At 40.5% G+C, this 19,406-nt stretch overlaps 2 protein-coding genes across 3 annotated transcripts in view; one reads left to right on the top strand and one right to left on the bottom strand.

The window, feature by feature from the left end:
* Positions 1 to 737: 737 nt before the first annotated feature.
* Positions 738 to 17,341, bottom strand: vps29 (VPS29 retromer complex component). Its single transcript, XM_048555666.1, has 4 exons — positions 17,224 to 17,341; positions 7,055 to 7,246; positions 2,553 to 2,788; positions 738 to 1,267 (listed from the first exon to the last, which is right to left on the bottom strand). Exons 1-4 carry the CDS (start codon positions 17,224 to 17,226, stop codon positions 1,150 to 1,152), a joined length of 549 nt encoding a protein of 182 aa, XP_048411623.1. The 5' UTR covers positions 17,227 to 17,341; the 3' UTR covers positions 738 to 1,149.
* A 31-nt stretch (positions 17,342 to 17,372) lies between these two features.
* Positions 17,373 to 19,406, top strand: part of tctn1 (tectonic family member 1) — a 100,183-nt gene continuing 98,149 nt past the window's right edge. Inside the window, exon 1 of one of the 2 annotated variants that reach the window (XM_059655029.1) lies at positions 17,373 to 17,794. The gene's annotated coding sequence lies outside the window, so the exon portion shown is untranslated. The remainder of the gene's footprint in view (positions 17,795 to 19,406) is intronic. The other variant, XM_059655030.1, reaches the window with a different exon arrangement.

The following is a 19,406-nucleotide window of genomic DNA, read 5'->3' as shown; positions in this document are numbered from 1 at the left end:
GCAGGATGCTCTCCCGACCACTTAAAAGGCAACCAAAACATTCTGCGTTGATAGCCAGTCAGTCCTCTAGTAGCTATTAGTGAACCATCCCTAATTGTCATGTTTGATTTAAAGATAAAGAAACTAGGTATCAGATCTGAACTGCTGCTTCTTAAACTCAATGAAACTATCAGAAAGTTATTTACAAGTTACTGAATGCCGAAACTGGGTAGTTGTGATCACTAACCTCCATATGCCACAATATAAAAGCAGGGCTTGACTCATCTGTGCTGCCTTTGGAGTCAAGTAGCTTTCAAGGCGTGGTACAGGCTAGTGCAGCAAGGCACAAAGGATAAACAGTAATCATGGTGACATACTCAGTCAACAAATTCAGTGATAATTATAGAGACAGAAGTGAAAATGTGCACCACAAATAATATATTCTCAATGCAAAGTCAGCAATTATTTTAGTAAGCCAATATATTAATAATAGTAGAAGTTTCAACATTTTAAACTCTGAAAGTAACTTTTAACCTTCAAAGTAGTAATTTTGATTTAACAGATTTAGTTAATTACAGAGCTATAACTGAAATCATCCATTCTAGATAAGTTACATTCTAAGAAATTGGTTCACCAAGAGTTCATAGGAAAATATAAAGGATATAAACCATTTATGAAATCTGTCACAAAATATTGTGAAATGCATCAATAATTACACTTCATTCATTTTCTTCAAAACATAAAACAATGCTGTTAAGCACTTGAAATAACATTTATTAGAGTTTATGGAAAGTAAGATAAACATTTTACATGAAACAGCGGTGCTTCAAACAAAGGCAGAAACAAAAACCTTTGGTGAAGGATTTCATGCATATTACATGGTACGCTACTCCATTACTGTAAGCATTGAAAGGAAATATTTACAGGACTGAAAACCCTCAGTAATTCAAGAATATAGCACCCTTTTCAGCAAGGATCTAAACTAACCTTATCAGTGCGTGCAATAAAGGTTCCTTTCATATTGCTGGAATAGTTAACTGGTACTAGGTTGAACTAAAAGTTACAATTCACAATATAATACATGTAAAGGCTTGTTAACATGATCAAGGTTCAAAAGAAAAGAGAAAAGGAATGACATGGTTTAAAAAAAGCAACAAAAAAAAACAAAATTTAGGATTTTTTGTATTCAATTCGTTCTACTTTTACATCATCAGCAATCAGCTGATAAACATAAGTGACTACTGTGGATGCTTGAATGTCCATCAATACGAATGAAGGGATGATATTACTGGAAGAGAGAAGAGACCAGAAACCGGTTAGTCCATATACAGGTTGCAGCATTAGATTCTTTATTAAAAAAAAACCACCAGGCAATTTAAAAAAAGTTCTAATTACAGACACTGAGAATCACAGTAAGATCTGTGTCCAAATTAAATCAAAACTTTAAATTTAAAAAAGCGAATGTTGAACTGCATCTAAAAATCCTTTAGAAAAAAGTAAATTACTGAATCAGTAATTGATTACATTAACTCAGTGAAAATTTAGCAGATATTTAATTTTTAGGTAGGGATTTAAAAATCGATGGACTAAATTCATATTCATGGCTACATCTGATGACATTTCTAATCTGTTGCAACTTCTATAATTTGAATGAATGCACTAATCCATCAGCCTCTTCTAGAAGTGTGTAATATGAAGTGATCTTTTCAAATTTCATTGTTGCCTTTTGATGTAATGTATTTGTACTGTACAGCAACTTTTTGTTGCTTAACTATATTTGTTTCCCTGATAAAGACAAAGTGTTTATGCTGATATTGTCCTTTGTATCTTAGGAGCCCAAAATGCTTAAGTTTCTGAAAAATGTTCTTAAGTACTGTCAAAGGTAATCAACTATGGAAATTTAACATTATGGCAAAGTGAGATAAATGGGAATTAGTTTGTTCTGGCATTCACATAGGAAAGGATACAGACCAGAACACTAGGAGAATTCTTCAGTTATCAAAGAAGGTTATTCAGAATCTTTAGTGCACATTACAAATACAGAACGAGTAGATGGGGTTTCAATTTACTTCAAGTTGGGATCTGAATTCACAATATTCTGTGAAAGGTGGGTGAGACAGTTACCAACTGACTCCAAGTCAAAGTGGACTGTCACAACTCAGGTTATTTGTAAAAAAAAAGTGTCCTCAATTGCACCTGTCACTTGAATGCTGGAAGATTAAAATGACAAAGAACACATTGAGACAAATAGTATGGTTAGCCAATTGACACCAACATACGTTCATATTCATTGGTTAGTTAAGGTTAGTGGTCAAAGTCAAGCAGTGTTGTTTAGGCTGAGGGTGGTGGTGATAAACATTGTCGTCATGATTTCTTCCCCCAAATGCATTAAAGTCCAACTTGCACGTTATTCTTCTATTCAGAAAAGTGAAATTCCCTGTCTGGAGCAGCTCATTCCTAGCCCACACCATACACTTTCAATGCACTTTTCCAAATCATCCAAGCTGTTAACATAGCAAGAAATCCTAAACAGTCACATGAATTCTAGAATTCATTCATTCCAAACTACTTACCCTTCCAGTGCATTGCATGCACCTGTGGCTGAGCCTGGGTTGATAAAGAACTTGCTCTCCTGCTCAAAAGCTTCAAATTTGTGTGTGTGACCCGAAATTAGGATATCTACATCCAACTGTCGTTGCAGCAGAGCAAGGCTGGCCATATCACCCCAAGGAATTACTTGGTGACCATGGATCAAACCAATCTTGAATTGCCCCACTGTTACCACTTTCTGCTCTGGGTAATGCAGATTCTAAAAATGAAAACAAAACCTGGTTATCCAAGGATCAAATTTCTGTCAACCAGGTTTTAATTAATCCTTTCACAATTTAAGCAGATGTTCCAACGGTTGCTGACTTTGATTCTCATCTCAATCCTGCACAGTTAACTGAATACCACATGCTTTCCATTCCAGCTACTGGACTGGGGAACTAAAAGAGCCAAACAGTAAAAAGTAGTGAGAGGGGTAGTTTTGGTTTAGCAACATATTACCGGAATCTTCCAATACCAGGAGCAGCAAATTAAGATTCGGATGTACTTCAGGACCCAGAGGAATGTCCTGACATGGCAAGCGTGCAAAAATTATGTAGGAAGCTTAAAACTGACTGTTTTACCATGCCTGCTCTGATGGACTGCTTCCTATGAGTGGGTAAAGCACAGACAGAGTCTTGGACTGTACGTGCATGGTTTTACCTAGAGGTTTTCCTTGGTGCAAATCTTTGAGATGTGCAGCTCCAAGCAATTCACAGCAAACCTGCTACTCCGGGACTCCCTGCCTATCAAAATTCAGCAGCATGCCCCTCTCCACATAGCTTACCATCTCACCTTCCTATAACCTTGGTTCCGGTCCAGCTGATAATCAGCATTGTCAGTGATAAAGAGCAGTATCAAACAAAAATAGCATTGTTGGAAGTATAGGAGGGTGATCCAGTTGGAAGTGCAGAGCAGTTCAGCATGGTCATGAACAGGGGAAAGAAAAGTTGAGCAGGAGAGTCAAAATTGTTGCGGTGTGGGTGGAGTGCAAGACTGAGCCATACTGGGGTGACATCCATTTAAGAAACTCAAATGATTTGGAAAGAGATCTTAAGGGCTATGAAGAAATAAATGGGGCAGTTCCAATGCAGTCATGCTTCACTACTAGGAATTCACTACTAGGCTTGCTGAAAGAAGACAGAGGGTGGTAGTTGATGGGAAATGTTCATCCTGGAGACCAGTTACTAGTGGTGTACCGCAAGGGTCGGCGTTGGGTCCACTACTGTTTGTCATTTTTATAAATGACCTGGATGAGGGCTTAGAAGGATGGGTTAGTAAATTTGCAGATGACACTAAGGTCGGTGGAGTTGTGGATAGTGACGAAGGATTCTGTAGGTTGCAGAGAGACATAGATAAGCTGCAGAGCTGGGCTGAGAGGTGGCAAATGGAGTTTAATGCAGACAAGTGTGAGGTGATGCACTTTGGTAGGAGTAAGCGGAATGCAAAGTACAGGGCTAATGGTAAGATTCTTAGCAGTGTAGATGAGCAGAGAGATCACGGTGTCCACGTACACAGATCCTTGAAAGTTGCCACCCAGGTTGACAGGGCTGTTAAGAAGGCATACAGTGTTTTAGCTTTTATTAATAGAGGGATCGAGTTCCGGAACCAAGAGGTTATGGTGAAGCTGTACAAAACTCTGGTGCAGCCGCACTTGGAGTATTGCGTACAGTTCTGGTCACCGCATTATAAGGAGGATGTGGAAGCTTTGGAAAGGGTGCAGAGGAGATTTACTAGGATGTTGCCTGGTATGGAGGGAAGGTCTTACGAGGAAAGGCTGAGGGACTTGAGGCGGTTTTCATTAGAGAGAAGGTTGAGAGGTGACTTAATTGAAACATATAAAATAATCAGAAGGTTAGATAGGGTGGATAGGGAGAGCCTTTTTCCTAGGATGGTGACGGCGAGCACGAGGGGGCATAGCTTTAAATTGAGGGGTGAAAGATATAGGACAGAGGTCAGAGGTAGTTTCTTTACTCGGAGTAGTGGGAATGGAACGCTTTGCCTGCAACAGTAGTAGATTCGCCAACTTTAGGTATATTTAAGGCATCATTGGACAAGCATATGGCCGTACATGGAATAGTGTAGGTTAGATGGGCTTGAGATCGGTACGACAGGTCGGCACAACATTGAGGGCTGAAGGGCCTGTACTGTGCTGTAATGTTCTATGTTCTATGAGTTCTGACTCTACTGGATAGTGGAATTCAGAGCAGAAAGCCCCAAGATCCAGCACAGAAAGCAAGTGGACAGTTTACAATTGCAATCAGCAGCACAGCATCTGCTAGCCCAGATCTTCTGGTCAGTGGGATATTGTGTCAAGACAAGGTATGTAGATTTCAGATTATAATTTGACCCAATCATATTTTCAATTACTAGAAGAATAATTTAGCAACGAGGAAGGAATTAGTAGGGAATGTAAAAAGAAAAAAAGCCAAATTCCTCATGACTTTGATTCTTTGACCAGCTGACTATATAAAATTATCAATTTTATCTGATCACAAATTATTTACTCAATTGTAAGGATTTTGAACTTGCCTGTAAAACTGCCCTGTATTTGGAAGTGATAGATTTTTCTGCAGTGGTAAGATTTGTGACATCCATGTTTAATATCCTCAAAAATGTATTTTTATAATGAAAAATACACTGTAGTAAAAACTGCCAACCCATCAGCATTGGCATAATGTTTCCCTACATGGGGCAACAACTTTAAATCTAAATGAGGTGGCAGTGTACAAATTTAAAATCAGTTTATACAGAGCCAAAGCATCTGAAGCACTCTTGCCAGCAGGTCTGTGCTCTTATTGGTGTAAGCAACTGGTCTGCTTCCATTTGACAAAGTTGTTAAAATATTGGCACTTCAGGATAGACATTCCATGGTTTGCTGAACTAGTTTTATAGCTGCAATCAGTCATGCATAAGCTAATATAGTGATTTTTAAAAACTTACTTCATGGAATGTGGCATTGCTGATTAGACCAACATTTATTGCCATCCCTAATTACCCTAAAAAGGTGATCATGGTAAGCTGCTTTCTTGAACTGTTGCAGTCCATGGAGAGAACAGTGCTATTTGGATTTTAAAAAAATATAACCTACTTTTCCATATCGACTTGTTCAGAGATGTTATTATACACTTTTGGAGCAGGTGGGACCTGGGCCTTTTGGTCCAGGGATAGGAACACTCTCTGCATCACAAGAGCCCCTTACAGTGCTGTTAGGACAGAAATTTACTAGAATAGTTTCAGGTGCAGCAGCATCCATGAAGAGACAGCAACAATAAATTATGCAAAGAAATGCAAATATACCTAGGTGGTGCGAATTGCCCAACACACACATTTCAATCCTGCTCAGAAGTGATAATTGTTTAACAGATAGTGACATTGAACAGATTCATACTTAAAAAAATGTATTTTCTATTAATGAGAAGAATAAGATTTGATACAAGAGGAAAATCAGGATTTAATAACAAGGTGTCCATTCGATAATCAGAGAAAAACAGTGGCACCAAAAATATCATTACATAGACAACCAAGGGGGTAAATAAGCCTTTGTACCCAATTTTCAGTAGACCTGAACAATGGTTAGAAATATTATCAAGACTCTAGCAAATTCGACTTGCGACTTCAGCTTAAGTAGAAGTGACTTAATATTTGCACTGCCCATCCTGCTTATTCATGCACTTCTGCATAAGACCTCTGCAAGTTTAGAAAACAGATTCATCCTCTTCTTTGGAAAGACAGGGGGAGGTGATGGCCTAGTGGTATTATCACTGTTAATCCTCAGACCCAAATAATGATTTTGAGACTAGGATTCAAATTCCACCAATTGCCATGGCAGGGTTTGAATTCAATAAACATCTGGAATTAAGAATCAATGATGACCATGAATCCATTGTCAATTGTTGGAAAAAACCCATTGGTTCACTAATGTACTTTAGGGAAGGAACTGCCATCCTTACCTGGTCTAGCCTACTTGTGACTCCAGGCCCACAGCAATGTGGTTGACTTACAACTTCCCTGTAAGGATGGGCAATAAGTGACGCCTAGCCAGCGATGCCCTCTTCCCGTGAATAAATAAAGGAACAAACTAATTTATGCCCTGAATAGGTGAGTCATGTAGACCAAAAATGTTCAAAACTCAAGCTTTGCTCGGTTCCCTGATCTCAATAATAGCAGGGGTACTATAACATCTCTGGTTAGCAAATAAAACAGTGTGAATACTGCTGCTGATTGTTATATTTCCACTGAAATTTCGAAGTTGTGCAGAGCAGATCAAGGCCTACTATTATCAGCCACTGTGGTTAAATACCTGTCCACGTTTCATGCATGAATACATTATTCTGACCAAACAGCTAATGTCTCCATGGAATGGTTGGAGGTGTGGAGGAAGAGGAGAACAAAATGCGGGAATATGACCTAATTGACTAAAATTTTCATATGATCAAGAATATTAATTTCTAGAAGTATATTTCTTTTAACAAAATAAAATACATACCTCATCAAAGTCTCCTCTGACAATGTGAACATCTCCAGCCAGAGTTTTAAGGTAATCATAACTTTCTTTAGTGCAAAGATTGCCTGTGCACAAGATATGCTGGATTTTACCAGGTACCAACAGCTTCTTGAACTTGGCTGGCAATGTATTACAACGGTGAGGAATGTGAAGGTCTCCCAATACCAGCACCAACTTTAAAAATAGAAAATAAAATAAATTTACACAAACCATACTGCACACTAAATCCCCAGGGGCATGTGTCACATGGGACATTATTATATCAAAGTGTTTAAGATTTAGAGTTTCATTAAAAACTGAAATGTCTAAAAAAAATTCAGAATTAGTTATTTAAAAAATCAGAATGCTGTAATAACCCATTTAAAAGACTGAAAAAGAAAGCAAAGCTAGCAATAGATCTAAGTGGTTATCAATGCAGTAAAGTTCAAAGCCAAAACAAGCCAGACATCCGTCAAATAAAAATCGGAAAAACTGTTTGCGGTGACTGATGAGATTTGTTTCTTCTCACATCAATGGTTGTTTAAAGTTTGATACAGTAGCTATCAGATGCACCAGGTTGGAACCATTTCTCGAACAGTTGTGTTTTAGATTTGGCATGTGCAAACGTGATAGACATTGCTAGGTAGGTGCCTTTGTGGATGGTTTTAGACTATGTATGCTTATTTTGAAGTTGTTCCCACTTATGAACGTCAACTTGGTATAGTTGCAGAGTAGCTTTTATATAGTCTACATCTTGCTTTCTTAACATCAGGAATTTACTTCCCAGTTGCCAACATGCCACAGAAGATTTTCTTCAAAGCTTGCTCTGCAGACATATGTACTAAGTCTTGTTGATTGTACCCATGTCTTTATAATCAGGGCAGGTCAGCTTTGCAGACTTTGGTGTACACGGAGCTTGTCTTGCATTTTGATCATTAGCTTGGGTGGAAGGGACTCAGCATCTTAACATAGGCATCTTTTGAGCTTAACCTGCAGGACAAGAGCCTTGGTGGTCACTTCAGAGTCTGCCTAATGCCAAGCTGGTGGTGATGAGCTTCAGGAAGGCTTCTATATTAATATGTACTTCTCTAGACAGGGTACACACAAGGTAGGTGGCTTTACCCACAGACTGAAGTGTACAAACCTTGAGGGGAGCTGATTGGAAGAGGACCGCTATCCTTTTTTAAGAAGATCTAAAGGTCATGCCACATCACTGGCAAGGTGGCTTACGATTTCTGTATGTCGTCAGTCATTCTGTAAGCCATAACAGCACCATCAGCAATTAGGAATTCAAGGTGAAATTCCTGAAGCTCTGGTATATTAGTTTATCTTTCAAGGTAGTGCTTTCCAGACTTTCTCTGTGACCCCATTTCTCAGACAGCTAACTATCATCAATACCAGACTAACTGAAACTGAATATCTACTTGCATTTACGTGCATGTTTGAAGACAACTTGTACTTTATCTCCAGAATAACAATTACATAAAGTTTAGTGAATGCGGTTAGACAAGATTGAGTATTTCTAATGAACCAGTTGCACTTAACTTGGATAACTTATATATCTCTGTATTTAACAAAAAGTAAGGCAAGGAAATATTTATTTTAAAAGAGAGATTGTAGGAACTGCCGATGCTGGAGAATCTGAGACAACACAGCGCGAAGCTAGATGAACACAGCAGGCCAAGTAGCAGAGGGCCTCGACCCGAAACATCAACTTTCCTGCTCCGCCGATGCTGCTTGGCCTGCTGTGTTCATCCAGCTTCACACCGTGTTGTCTAACTTTTTTTTAAGAAAAGGTCATTTGAATGGAGAATTTTCTCAGCTGGTGTACCAGTAAAAGATGATTACAGCATGACCAAGATCCAGAAACTTCAGCTGAATGTGGATACATTTGGATTTCAAATTAAGACAGGATTAGCCTCTCATGATAGTAATTATCCTGTTGATGCTTTCTGTTAAATTGTCACATTCATACTGACTTAAGAAATGCACGACATAGGAACTGGTTAAGCAGAACTATCCCAACAAGGACGAAAGAATATTTTAGCAAAGCCAAAACTTGTTACAATCGTTAATTTAAGCCAGCCAAAAACATGCAAGACATTAGGTAGAATATTTGCAAGTTAGCTGGACTGCAAACTATCCCAAGCCAATCTATAACCAGAAGTATCAATCATGGTTGGATAACTTTGTGGGTCACAATATACCTAATGATGGAAGACTTAAAAATAACTTTTCAGGCAATAATTCAAACAGATCTCATGAAACAAATAAAATCATTTAAAAACATTTGAACAAACTGACCAAGCCTGCCAGATACTAAGCAGTGATATTATGACACTGTTCCAGCTTGGGGCAGGAAGAATAGGAGTGCAAGAAAACAGACAGATTAAATTTAAAAATTCTGTTGATTAATCTTAAAAAAAAGGAGAAAGTTTTAACTGTCAATATCCTAGAATGCAAAAACATTTTATGAAGCAAGAGCCTTTACTTTAGCATGTCAGACTACCCAGTGCTGCATATAACTTATCTTTTATCACAATTGCCCAGGCCTATGGCAGAATAGAAGTTAACATATTACTTCAAACTCTAAAATCTATTGTTAATCTATTGTCTAGTCTGAAGCTTATTCCGAGAGTAGCTGCACAAGTCATTTCGGGGAATGTTTGGGGAACAGGGCTGCAAGGAGGATGTGCCAAATGGAATAAGATAGAGTGCCACGAGGCTTGCAGGTGGTGCATTTTGGGTCAATGTCAGCATAGCATAGAATGGTTTGATCCCCACTGATCTCTACAAGAGCAATACAGTGAGTTTACAGTGACAGATTATGTTACCTGAGAAGCAGCTTTTGAAAGTTCCAATATTCACTTCTAGAAAATTAGCAGGTATGCAAAACATGACATGTTGTAACATGATAGAAAAATAATGAACTTCCTCTGGCTACATCGGTTCATTAAAATGAGATTTCTGTTGATTCTTTTGGTTATTATATTGAAGATCCTTGAAGCAGCTGAGTATTTGAGTTCAATCACCATATGACTGTAATCAGAGAGTGAGTATTTTGAATTCTCAACTTTCTCCCAACTAGGTTTTGAAACTGTTAACTCGTATGCTACAACCTTATTTGGAACAAAATGCTTAAAATAATATTTTGTTGAAGCTGAGTGTCTTAGACTCAGGAAAAAATTGCAATACCAATTCAAAGGGAAAAATCAACAAGAGGAGGGCAGATTGGTTGGCATTGACTGGTAGGGGTGCTGCCAGGGTGAATGCAGCCATTAATAATGACAGTTTTTTTGCACAGCTTTGATTAAATTTTACACGTCAGGTTGACTCATTTCTCAGGGCATCTATTCCTTAGAAAAAATGCCACACATGGGATCCAACTGAATGGTAGGTAACTTTAACAAGTTAGGAAAACAATATAAGTTAGGAAACCTCTACTGTATCAAAAGGAAATATCAGTCCACAAACTGCTTAGATTAAGTCTGCAAGATGAACAGCCTATATTCTGCAACAAACTGTTAGTCTGCACACTTTCAAAATTATTGGCACAAACAAACAATTTTCACCACCGCCAAGAGAGTAACTTACTCTGTGAGAGGCCTTAATGAATTGAAGGTCAATCGTAGGCATGAGATGGAAGTTGGGATTATGGTGAAAATTAAAATAAACAAAATGAAATAAAAGTCAGTGGGGAAAAAATATCAAAAAAGTCACCAAAAAACCTTACTGCAAAACACTTGGAAAATTGCAGCAAACGAGTTTATACTTTAGTTATATTAAAACCTTATGCTACACTTTTATATTTGAATATACTTGAACTTTAACACCACAGATGCTCATGAATCAACCAAGGCCATTTGTTTCTTCACCAAAAGATTGCATCACACAGTATTAATTATACAGATATGCAGTAACATTTTTCTTGATTGATGGAGGAAAAATTGGAAGACTTAGAATGGTTATCTTCTAAATCAACCAACAATACTGAGGGGTGTATAGTCAACCAGTTGCTGCTGCTGCTTCAACATGTACATTCGAGAAGTACTACATAACCAAAAAAAACCCAAAGAATTACAGATGCTGGAAATCAGAAATTAGAGTTGACAAATGTAAAACAAAAATAGAAATTGCTGGGGAAAAAACTCAGAAGGTCTGGTATCATCAGTGGAGTGAAAGTAGTGTTAATGTTTTGGGTCCAGTGACATGCTTCTGAAGAAGGATCACTAGACTTGAAATGTTAAACCTGCCTTTTCGCCACAGGTGCTCCCAGACTTGCTGAGTTTTTCCCCCAGCAATTTCTATTTTGTTTTACATTTGTCAAGTTCTAGTTTTTGCACAAAAAGTTCTAATTAATCAGCATTACATACATTAATTCAATAATTAGAAATTGGGTTAAATTGAAGTTTTATTTTAAGAGATGACTAACAGCAGAAAAATTCTTGAACTGATGCAAAAATTGAATTTTCAAATCTTTTTGTAATGGGGGGGGGTGGAAAGAGGGACAGTAAGATAACTACCAGATAATCTTAATATAGAAACTGAAAATTTATAACACAATAAGCTATTTGGCCTAATAAGCCCATGTTGACCAAATACAATCAACCCAGCCTAATCCCCTTATCCAGGTCTTGGCCTGTAACCAAGATTATGGCACTTTAACTACATTCTTTAGAATTTGTTAATGCAAGTTAGGGTTTCTGCCTCAACCAGTCTTTCAGGTAGAGTTTCTAGACCCTGCCACCCGCACTATGAAAATAATCATCAACTTTTCTAATTTACTTGTCATTTTGTTAAATCCACACCCCTTGTTATTGATGTCTTTAAGTAGCAATACGTTCCTCTTTCCATTTTTTTCTAGGTCAGTTTTATACACCTCAATTAAATCTCTTTAACCTTTTCTTTCCAAAGATGACAACTCCAATCTACTCAGCTTTTCCTCCAAAACTTGTCCACTCCTGGAGACATCCTCAAATATCTTTTGAGTCTTCTCTAGTGTACTGTAATTACATCCATGTAACTAGAACAGTATGTATTACTTTAACTGTGGCTTATTGTTTGTACAGTTCTAGCATAATCACCCCACTCAATGTCTAGGTCTCAGCATCTCATCTTGTCACCTTGAGGTGCCTGCCTAGATACAATTCAATGCTCTTTTGCCCTCTGCACTTTTCACTATTCTACCACTCATTCTATATTCCCTCGACTTGCTTGCAACACCCACACCCCAAATCCATTTCCCCACATTTCTCTGAAACAATGGAATGCAGTTGCACAGTGTCACTGGGCTTGAATCCAGAATTCCAGTGCAAAGTGCTGGGGATATGGGTTCAAATCTCACCATAATACATGACAAAATTTGAACTCATTAAAAATCTGGAATTAAAAGCTATTCTATGACAACCATGAATCTTCTCAATTGTCATAAACAACCTTATCTTCCCAAAATGTCAGCCTTCCTGCTCCTCTAATGCTGCTTGGCCTGTGTTCATCCAGCTCTACACCTTGCTATCCAATTCACTAGTGTCAAGCTTTATGATAGAAAATCTGCCACCCTTGACTGTTGAGCCTATATGTAACACCACACCCACAGCAATTTGGTTAAGTCTTCACAGTCCTAGCAAGCCACTTTGGTAATAAATGGTGGCACTGAACTCAAAACAATTCATTTCACTTTTTTCTGACCCTAATATAATTTTCATACCTAAACAATAATATTTTTGCTCAAATACAAAAGGTTCAGCTCCAGATAATCATGAGACTGCATCAGAAGCTACTGACATAACTAGTTTTGCATCATTTATTTTCATAATGAAATGACCATCAGACATTGATGAAGCACTGATTAAGAAGTTTAAACTAAGGTCTAAAGACACTTGCTTGAAGAAAACATTTGGTGTATTATCCAGGTTTAATGCTTTCACTTCCTCTTGCCAAAGAGAAGTAACATTAAATCAGAGCATATTTCCATGCAGGCCTTGATTCATCTACTACAGCAACAGCCTCAGCATATCAAATATTGTAATTACTTCATAGGTTCCTCAGCTGGTTTGGAAATAGGTGGCTGGTTGATGAAGTTACAAAGTATGCAATTCCAAGAAAGTTAACTTACACAGTTATCTTACTAATGAATTGGTGCAGATAATGTTCAATTACATACATTTTACCTTTGCCATCTCTGGTGGCATTACTGTGGCAATAACAACATTTCTAAAAAGGAGAAAGAACAATTAAGCATTCTGCAAGTCTTTGCTCTTAACTTACGGGGCAACAGCTTTCCATTTCTCAAAGTTTGTCAGTTTTAATCATCTGCCAGTGCAGACACTATTGGCTGAATGGCTGCCTGCACCATAAAATTCTGTGCTGTTCTTACAAAAGGTACTGTTTTCTTCTTCATTATCAAATACACTGCCAAAGTTTCCTCCGACTTTGCACTGGAGCAACAACTTGGATTTATCTGCATTCTGGTCACTTTAAAAAAGGTACTTTACAGGGACCTTTCAAAATACAATTAGGAAGAGGACATTTTGGACACAATTAATTGGTGGCTTCTAAATATTGGCATCAGTCTATTGATCTAAGTGGTCTATAGATGGGAGAGTGAATTACTATGCAAATTAACCCTGTAAATAAGCCAATTAGTTAGCATATACACTACTATACATACTCAATTAACTGAACAATGTTGATTGTAATACTCACTGATTATCTTTCTTCTAGAAGAAAGATAGCTACCACTGCTGATAAAACTATTAAAATTTGTTTGCTTCACTAAAATTCTCTTAATTTTAGATATTAATTTCATAGTTTAAAAAGGATTACTAGTTTAAATCAAATAGAAATATTGAAAGTTAAATCACACAAATTCTTATCTTTTAAAAACTATATAGCAAAACAAAACACAACTTTTTCTTTTGCATTAAGATGGACAATGCACAATGATGACTACAAACAACTGTACCTCATTTTGTATATGCCTCCCTACTCAATTTTCTAGAGAGGGTCATTCTGCTTTTGCAAATATAATCCTCCACTCTTTACGTGTATTGTAAGTGTATGCTAAACCATTTCCTTTTTTTTTACCCCTTCAAATTGATTAAATAAACTCTAATTGGGAAGTGCCCAGCAGGTTTGAGACCATTTCCTGTAACGTAAAATGGCCCGCTGCAGATCGTTTACATCACTGCTCAACGTTCAGGTCAGAAACAAACTTCAAAATTTACTTCATTAAATTAAAACTTAAAAGCACGAACAAAAGATAAAAATCCGATTTGGTCAAACTTTACGTATGCTTTGGATTACTAAAAAGTATATAAAAAAAACCACGTCAGTGCAACCACCTTTCCAGAATACAAGAGATAATGGGAACTGCAGATGCTGGAGATTCCAAGATAATAAAATGTGAGGCTGGATGAACACAGCAGGCCAAGCAGCATCTCAGGAGCACAAAAGCTGACGTTTCGGGCCTAGACCCTTCATCAGAGAGGGGGATGGGGGGAGGGAACTGGAATAAATAGGGAGAGAGGGGGAGGCGGACCGAAGATGGAGAGTAAAGAAGATAGGTGGAGAAGGTGTGGGTGGGGAGGTAGGGAGGGGATAGGTCAGTCCAGGGAAGACGGACAGGTCAAGGAGGTGGGATGAGGTTAGTAGGTAGCTGGGGGTGCGGCTTGGGGTGGGAGGAAGGGATGGGTGAGAGGAAGAACCGGTTAGGGAGGCAGAGACAGGTTGGACTGGTTTTGGGATGCAGTGGGTGGGGGGGAAGAGCTGGGCTGGTTGTGTGGTGCAGTGGGGGGAGGGGATGAACTGGGCTGGTTTAGGGATGCAGTGGGGGAAGGGGAGATTTTGAAACTGGTGAAGTCCACATTGATACCATATGGCTGCAGGGTTCCCAGGCGGAATATGAGTTGCTGTTCCTGCAACCTTCCAGGAACTCCCCACCTATGTCCGTGACACCACCCACGCCCTCCACCTCCTCCAGAACTTCCAATTCCCTGGCCCCCAACACCTCACATTCACCATGGACGTCCAGTCCCTGTACACCTGCATTCCGCATGGAGATGGCCTCAAGGCCCTCCGCTTCTTCCTGTCCCGCAGGCCCGACCAGGCCCCCTCCACCGACACTCTCATCCGCCTAGCGGAACTCGTCCTCACACTCAACAACTTCTCTTTTGACTCCTCCCACTTCCTACAGACTAAGGGGGTGGCCATGGGCACCCGCATGGGCCCCAGCTATGCCTGCCTCTTTGTAGGTTAGGTGGAACAGTCCATCTTCCGCACCTACACAGGCCCCAAACCCCACCTCTTCCTCCGGTACATTGATGACTGTATCGGCGCTGCCTCTTGCTCCCCAGAGGAGCTCGAACAGTTCATCCACTTCACCAACACCTTCCACCCCAACCTTCAGTTCACCTGGGCCATCTCCAGCACATCCCTCACCTTCCTGGACCTCTCAGTCTCCATCTCAGGCAACCAGCTTGTAACTGATGTCCATTTCAAGCCCACCGACTCCCACAGCTACCTAGAATACACCTCCTCCCACCCACCCTCCTGCAAAAATTCCATCCCCTATTCCCAATTCCTCCGCCTCCGCCGCATCTGCTCCCACGATAAGACATTCCACTCCCGCACATCCCAGATGTCCAAGTTCTTTAAGGACCGCAACTTCCCCCCCACGGTGATTGAGAACGCCCTTGACCGCGTCTCCCGCATTTCCCGCGACACATCCCTCACACCCCGCCCCCGCCACAACCGCCCCAAGAGGATCCCCCTCGTTCTCACACACCACCCTACCAACCTCCGGATACAACGCATTATCCTCCGACACTTCCGCCATTTACAATCCGACCCCACCACCCAAGACATTTTTCCATCCCCACCCCTGTCTGCTTTCCGGAGAGACCACTCTCTCCGTGACTCCCTTGTTCGCTCCACACTGCCCTCCAACCCCACCACACCCGGCACCTTCCCCTGCAACCGCAGGAAATGCTACACTTGTCCCCACACCTCCTCCCTCACCCCCATCCCAGGCCCCAAGATGACATTCCACATTAAGCAGAGGTTCACCTGCACATCTGCCAATGTGGTATACTGCATCCACTGTACCCGGTGCGGCTTCCTCTACATTGGGGAAACCAAGCGGAGGCTTGGGGACCGCTTTGCAGAACACCTCCGCTCAGTTCGCAACAAACAACTGCACCTCCCAGTCGCAAACCATTTCCACTCCCCCTCCCATTCTCTTGATGACATGTCCATCATGGGCCTCCTGCACTGCCACAATGATGCCACCCGAAGGTTGCAGGAACAGCAACTCATATTCCGCCTGGGAACCCTGCAGCCATATGGTATCAATGTGGACTTCACCAGTTTCAAAATCTCCCCTTCCCCCACTGCATCCCTAAACCAGCCCAGTTCATCCCCTCCCCCCACTGCACCACACAACCAGCCCAGCTCTTCCCCCCCACCCACTGCATCCCAAAACCAGTCCAACCTGTCTCTGCCTCCCTAACCGGTTCTTCCTCTCACCCATCCCTTCCTCCCACCCCAAGCCGCACCCCCAGCTACCTACTAACCTCATCCCACCTCCTTGACCTGTCCGTCTTCCCTGGACTGACCTATCCCCTCCCTACCTCCCCACCCACACCTTCTCCACCTATCTTCTTTACTCTCCATCTTCGGTCCGCCTCCCCCTCTCTCCCTATTTATTCCAGTTCCCTCCCCCCATCCCCCTCTCTGATGAAGGGTCTAGGCCCGAAACGTCAGCTTTTGTGCTCCTGAGATGCTGCTTGGCCTGCTGTGTTCATCCAGCCTCACATTTCCAGAATACAAAACGTCTTTTTATTAAAGTAAACGATTGCTGAATTTAGAACAAACACACACATCTGTATAGCAGATAATAAACACCGAGATTTTTCTTTTCTCAATTTAGGTCATTATCACAGTGATACATAAACCACCCAACCCCATGCCTTCAGGATCAGCCAGCTGACGAACATCATGTGATAGTTTCCCAATCCCACTGTAGGCCCCAGGTACCAATCGCAGACCGGGCCTTTCAAATCCAGCTCCAAGACATCAACCGTAATGAGGCACTCACATACACTTTCAGTGAGGTCGAGAAGGATTGAAGTTTAAACAACATTCGATTTCTAGTCCCCGCATCTTTTACTTACCATTTTCCAATCGGCGAAGCGAAAAGCAAGTCCTCAGTGAAAACACTCAGTACCCAGCAAATACCCAGCCAATCAGTCTCCAGTTTAGAAACAGGTCCCTACGGCGTAGTCAATTGGACAATCTTAGAACAACGAGAATTCGAAGGGTCTCTGTTTCGACTTTTAAATGCGTCTGCCTAATATAACTGCTGATAGTTTCTGCCGGTGTGTGTCGATATCACAGTCTAACGTGCCGTTCACCAACATTTATCAGAGTTGTTAACAGTAACAAGATGGCCAGATAATTTTTGTGTGATATTGATTGACCAATATTACCTTGTTCTTTGAATAAGTGCGATGGAATCTGAGCAGTCGGCGAGAACCTTAGTTTAATGTTTCATCCCATCGACGGCACCCTAATAGTGCAGGGCTCCTTTAACAACTGCGCCGAAGTGTCAGCCTCGATTGTCAGTGCTGAAGCTCTAGAGCAGCAAAACCTTCTGATTCAGAGATGAGAATGCTATCAACAGAGCCACAGCTGACACCAAAAGTCACATTTTAAATGGGCATAAAAACTCCATTGGAAATATACGTAAGTGAACAGCCTTTTAAGTAAAAATTATATTGATTTGAAATGACCTTTGTGAGCAGCTGTCACTTCCCTCAGTTGTCATTTCAAATTAATGGTCTTTTCTAAATTGACATCTCTTCTGTTGTAATATATACAATGTGTTTTCAATTTCAGAAGACAATTTAGGATAGTGCACCGCAGTCACAGGCTTAGATCCAATCGGAATCATTTAGTGCTGTTTCAGTGAGCATAAAATTGACAGCAGAAATGAACTGCAGAAATGACGAGTATGATTTGGGCAGATGACATGTTTAGGGACTCCGGAGGAAAATGTGAGATTGGAGATGATGCGGTAGCTGCAAGGACACAACAGTTGTGAGGAGAATAGAGGAGATTTGATGAAAATGTTCAAAATCATGAGGGATCTGAACAGAGTAGATACTTGGCGGAAACAGTTAATCTTGGGGGAAGGGTTGAGAACCAGAATACAGATTTAAACTCATACATTCAACACAATCTTTGGCCCATTGAGTCTGCGTTAACTTATCCATATTATGTACACTATCTGACGTTCCTATCACTTTCCAACACTCAGCCCATAGTCTTGAATGTTACAATACACGTTCTTCTATACTCATCCATATACTTTTTATAGGTTGTGAGGTTTCCTGCCTCTGCTGCCCTCCCAAGGCAATGCATTCCAGATTCCTACCACCCTCTGGGTGAAAAAAACTCCATAAATCCCCTCTAAACCTTCAAATTTTGCTCCATCGATATAGACTGTTCAACTAAGGCTGCTTTTCTATCCACCTTTTTTTTCACCGAGGGTGTTAGGAATCTGGAATGCATTGCTTTGGGAGGGCAGTAGAGGCAGGAAACCTCACAGCCTATAAAAAGTCCATGCCCTTCAAGCGATTGGGGAAAGAACCAGCGGCAACTTGGAGATTTTTTTCAAACTCAGGACGTGGTTATAACTTGATTTTTCACTGCCAGAGAATATGCCGGAAACCGCCTAAATCATTGATTTCAAAAGGGAACAAGATAAGTACTCGAGAAGAGGAAAAAAATGCGGGGCTACAAGGAAAAGGGAGGAATTGGGACTAGCAGAGTTGCTCTTGTAGAAAACTGGCACAGACATGATGGAGTGAATAACCTTTCAGTGCTATAAGAATTTTATGTTTCTGCGATGGCAGGAGTTTTGAAAGGGATAGTACCTGAGTAGAGGGAACCATTTCTAATAATAGTACGGGCGTCAGGAAATTGAATGGTCAGCAGGTCAATGATCTTTAAAATATTAACTTTCTCTGACTCCCTAGATGCTGCATGCACTGCGTAGTGTTTTCCAAGCGTTTTTTTCCCTTTTAGATTTCAGTCATCTTCGGTATTTCGCTTCCGTATTGTTAACAGACGGTGTGCCCAAAGTATAATATAATGACAAGTTCACTGAAGGCCTCACTCCAGGGGTTTAAAAAAAGGTCTTTAAGCGGACCAGCAGACAACGTTCATCTTTCATGATCATAAAATGTGAGGCTGGATGAACACAGCAGGCCAAGCAGCATCTCAGGAGCACAAAAGCTGACGTTTCGGGCCTAGACCCTTCATCAGAGAGAGTCTAGGCCCGAAACGTCAGCTT

This window comes from Stegostoma tigrinum, chromosome 26 (genome assembly GCF_030684315.1).
Source record: "Stegostoma tigrinum isolate sSteTig4 chromosome 26, sSteTig4.hap1, whole genome shotgun sequence".
Taxonomy (NCBI): Eukaryota; Metazoa; Chordata; class Chondrichthyes; order Orectolobiformes; family Stegostomatidae; genus Stegostoma; species Stegostoma tigrinum.
The sequence above is the reverse complement of the archived record's forward strand: the minus strand, read 5'-3'. Positions and strand labels throughout refer to the sequence as shown.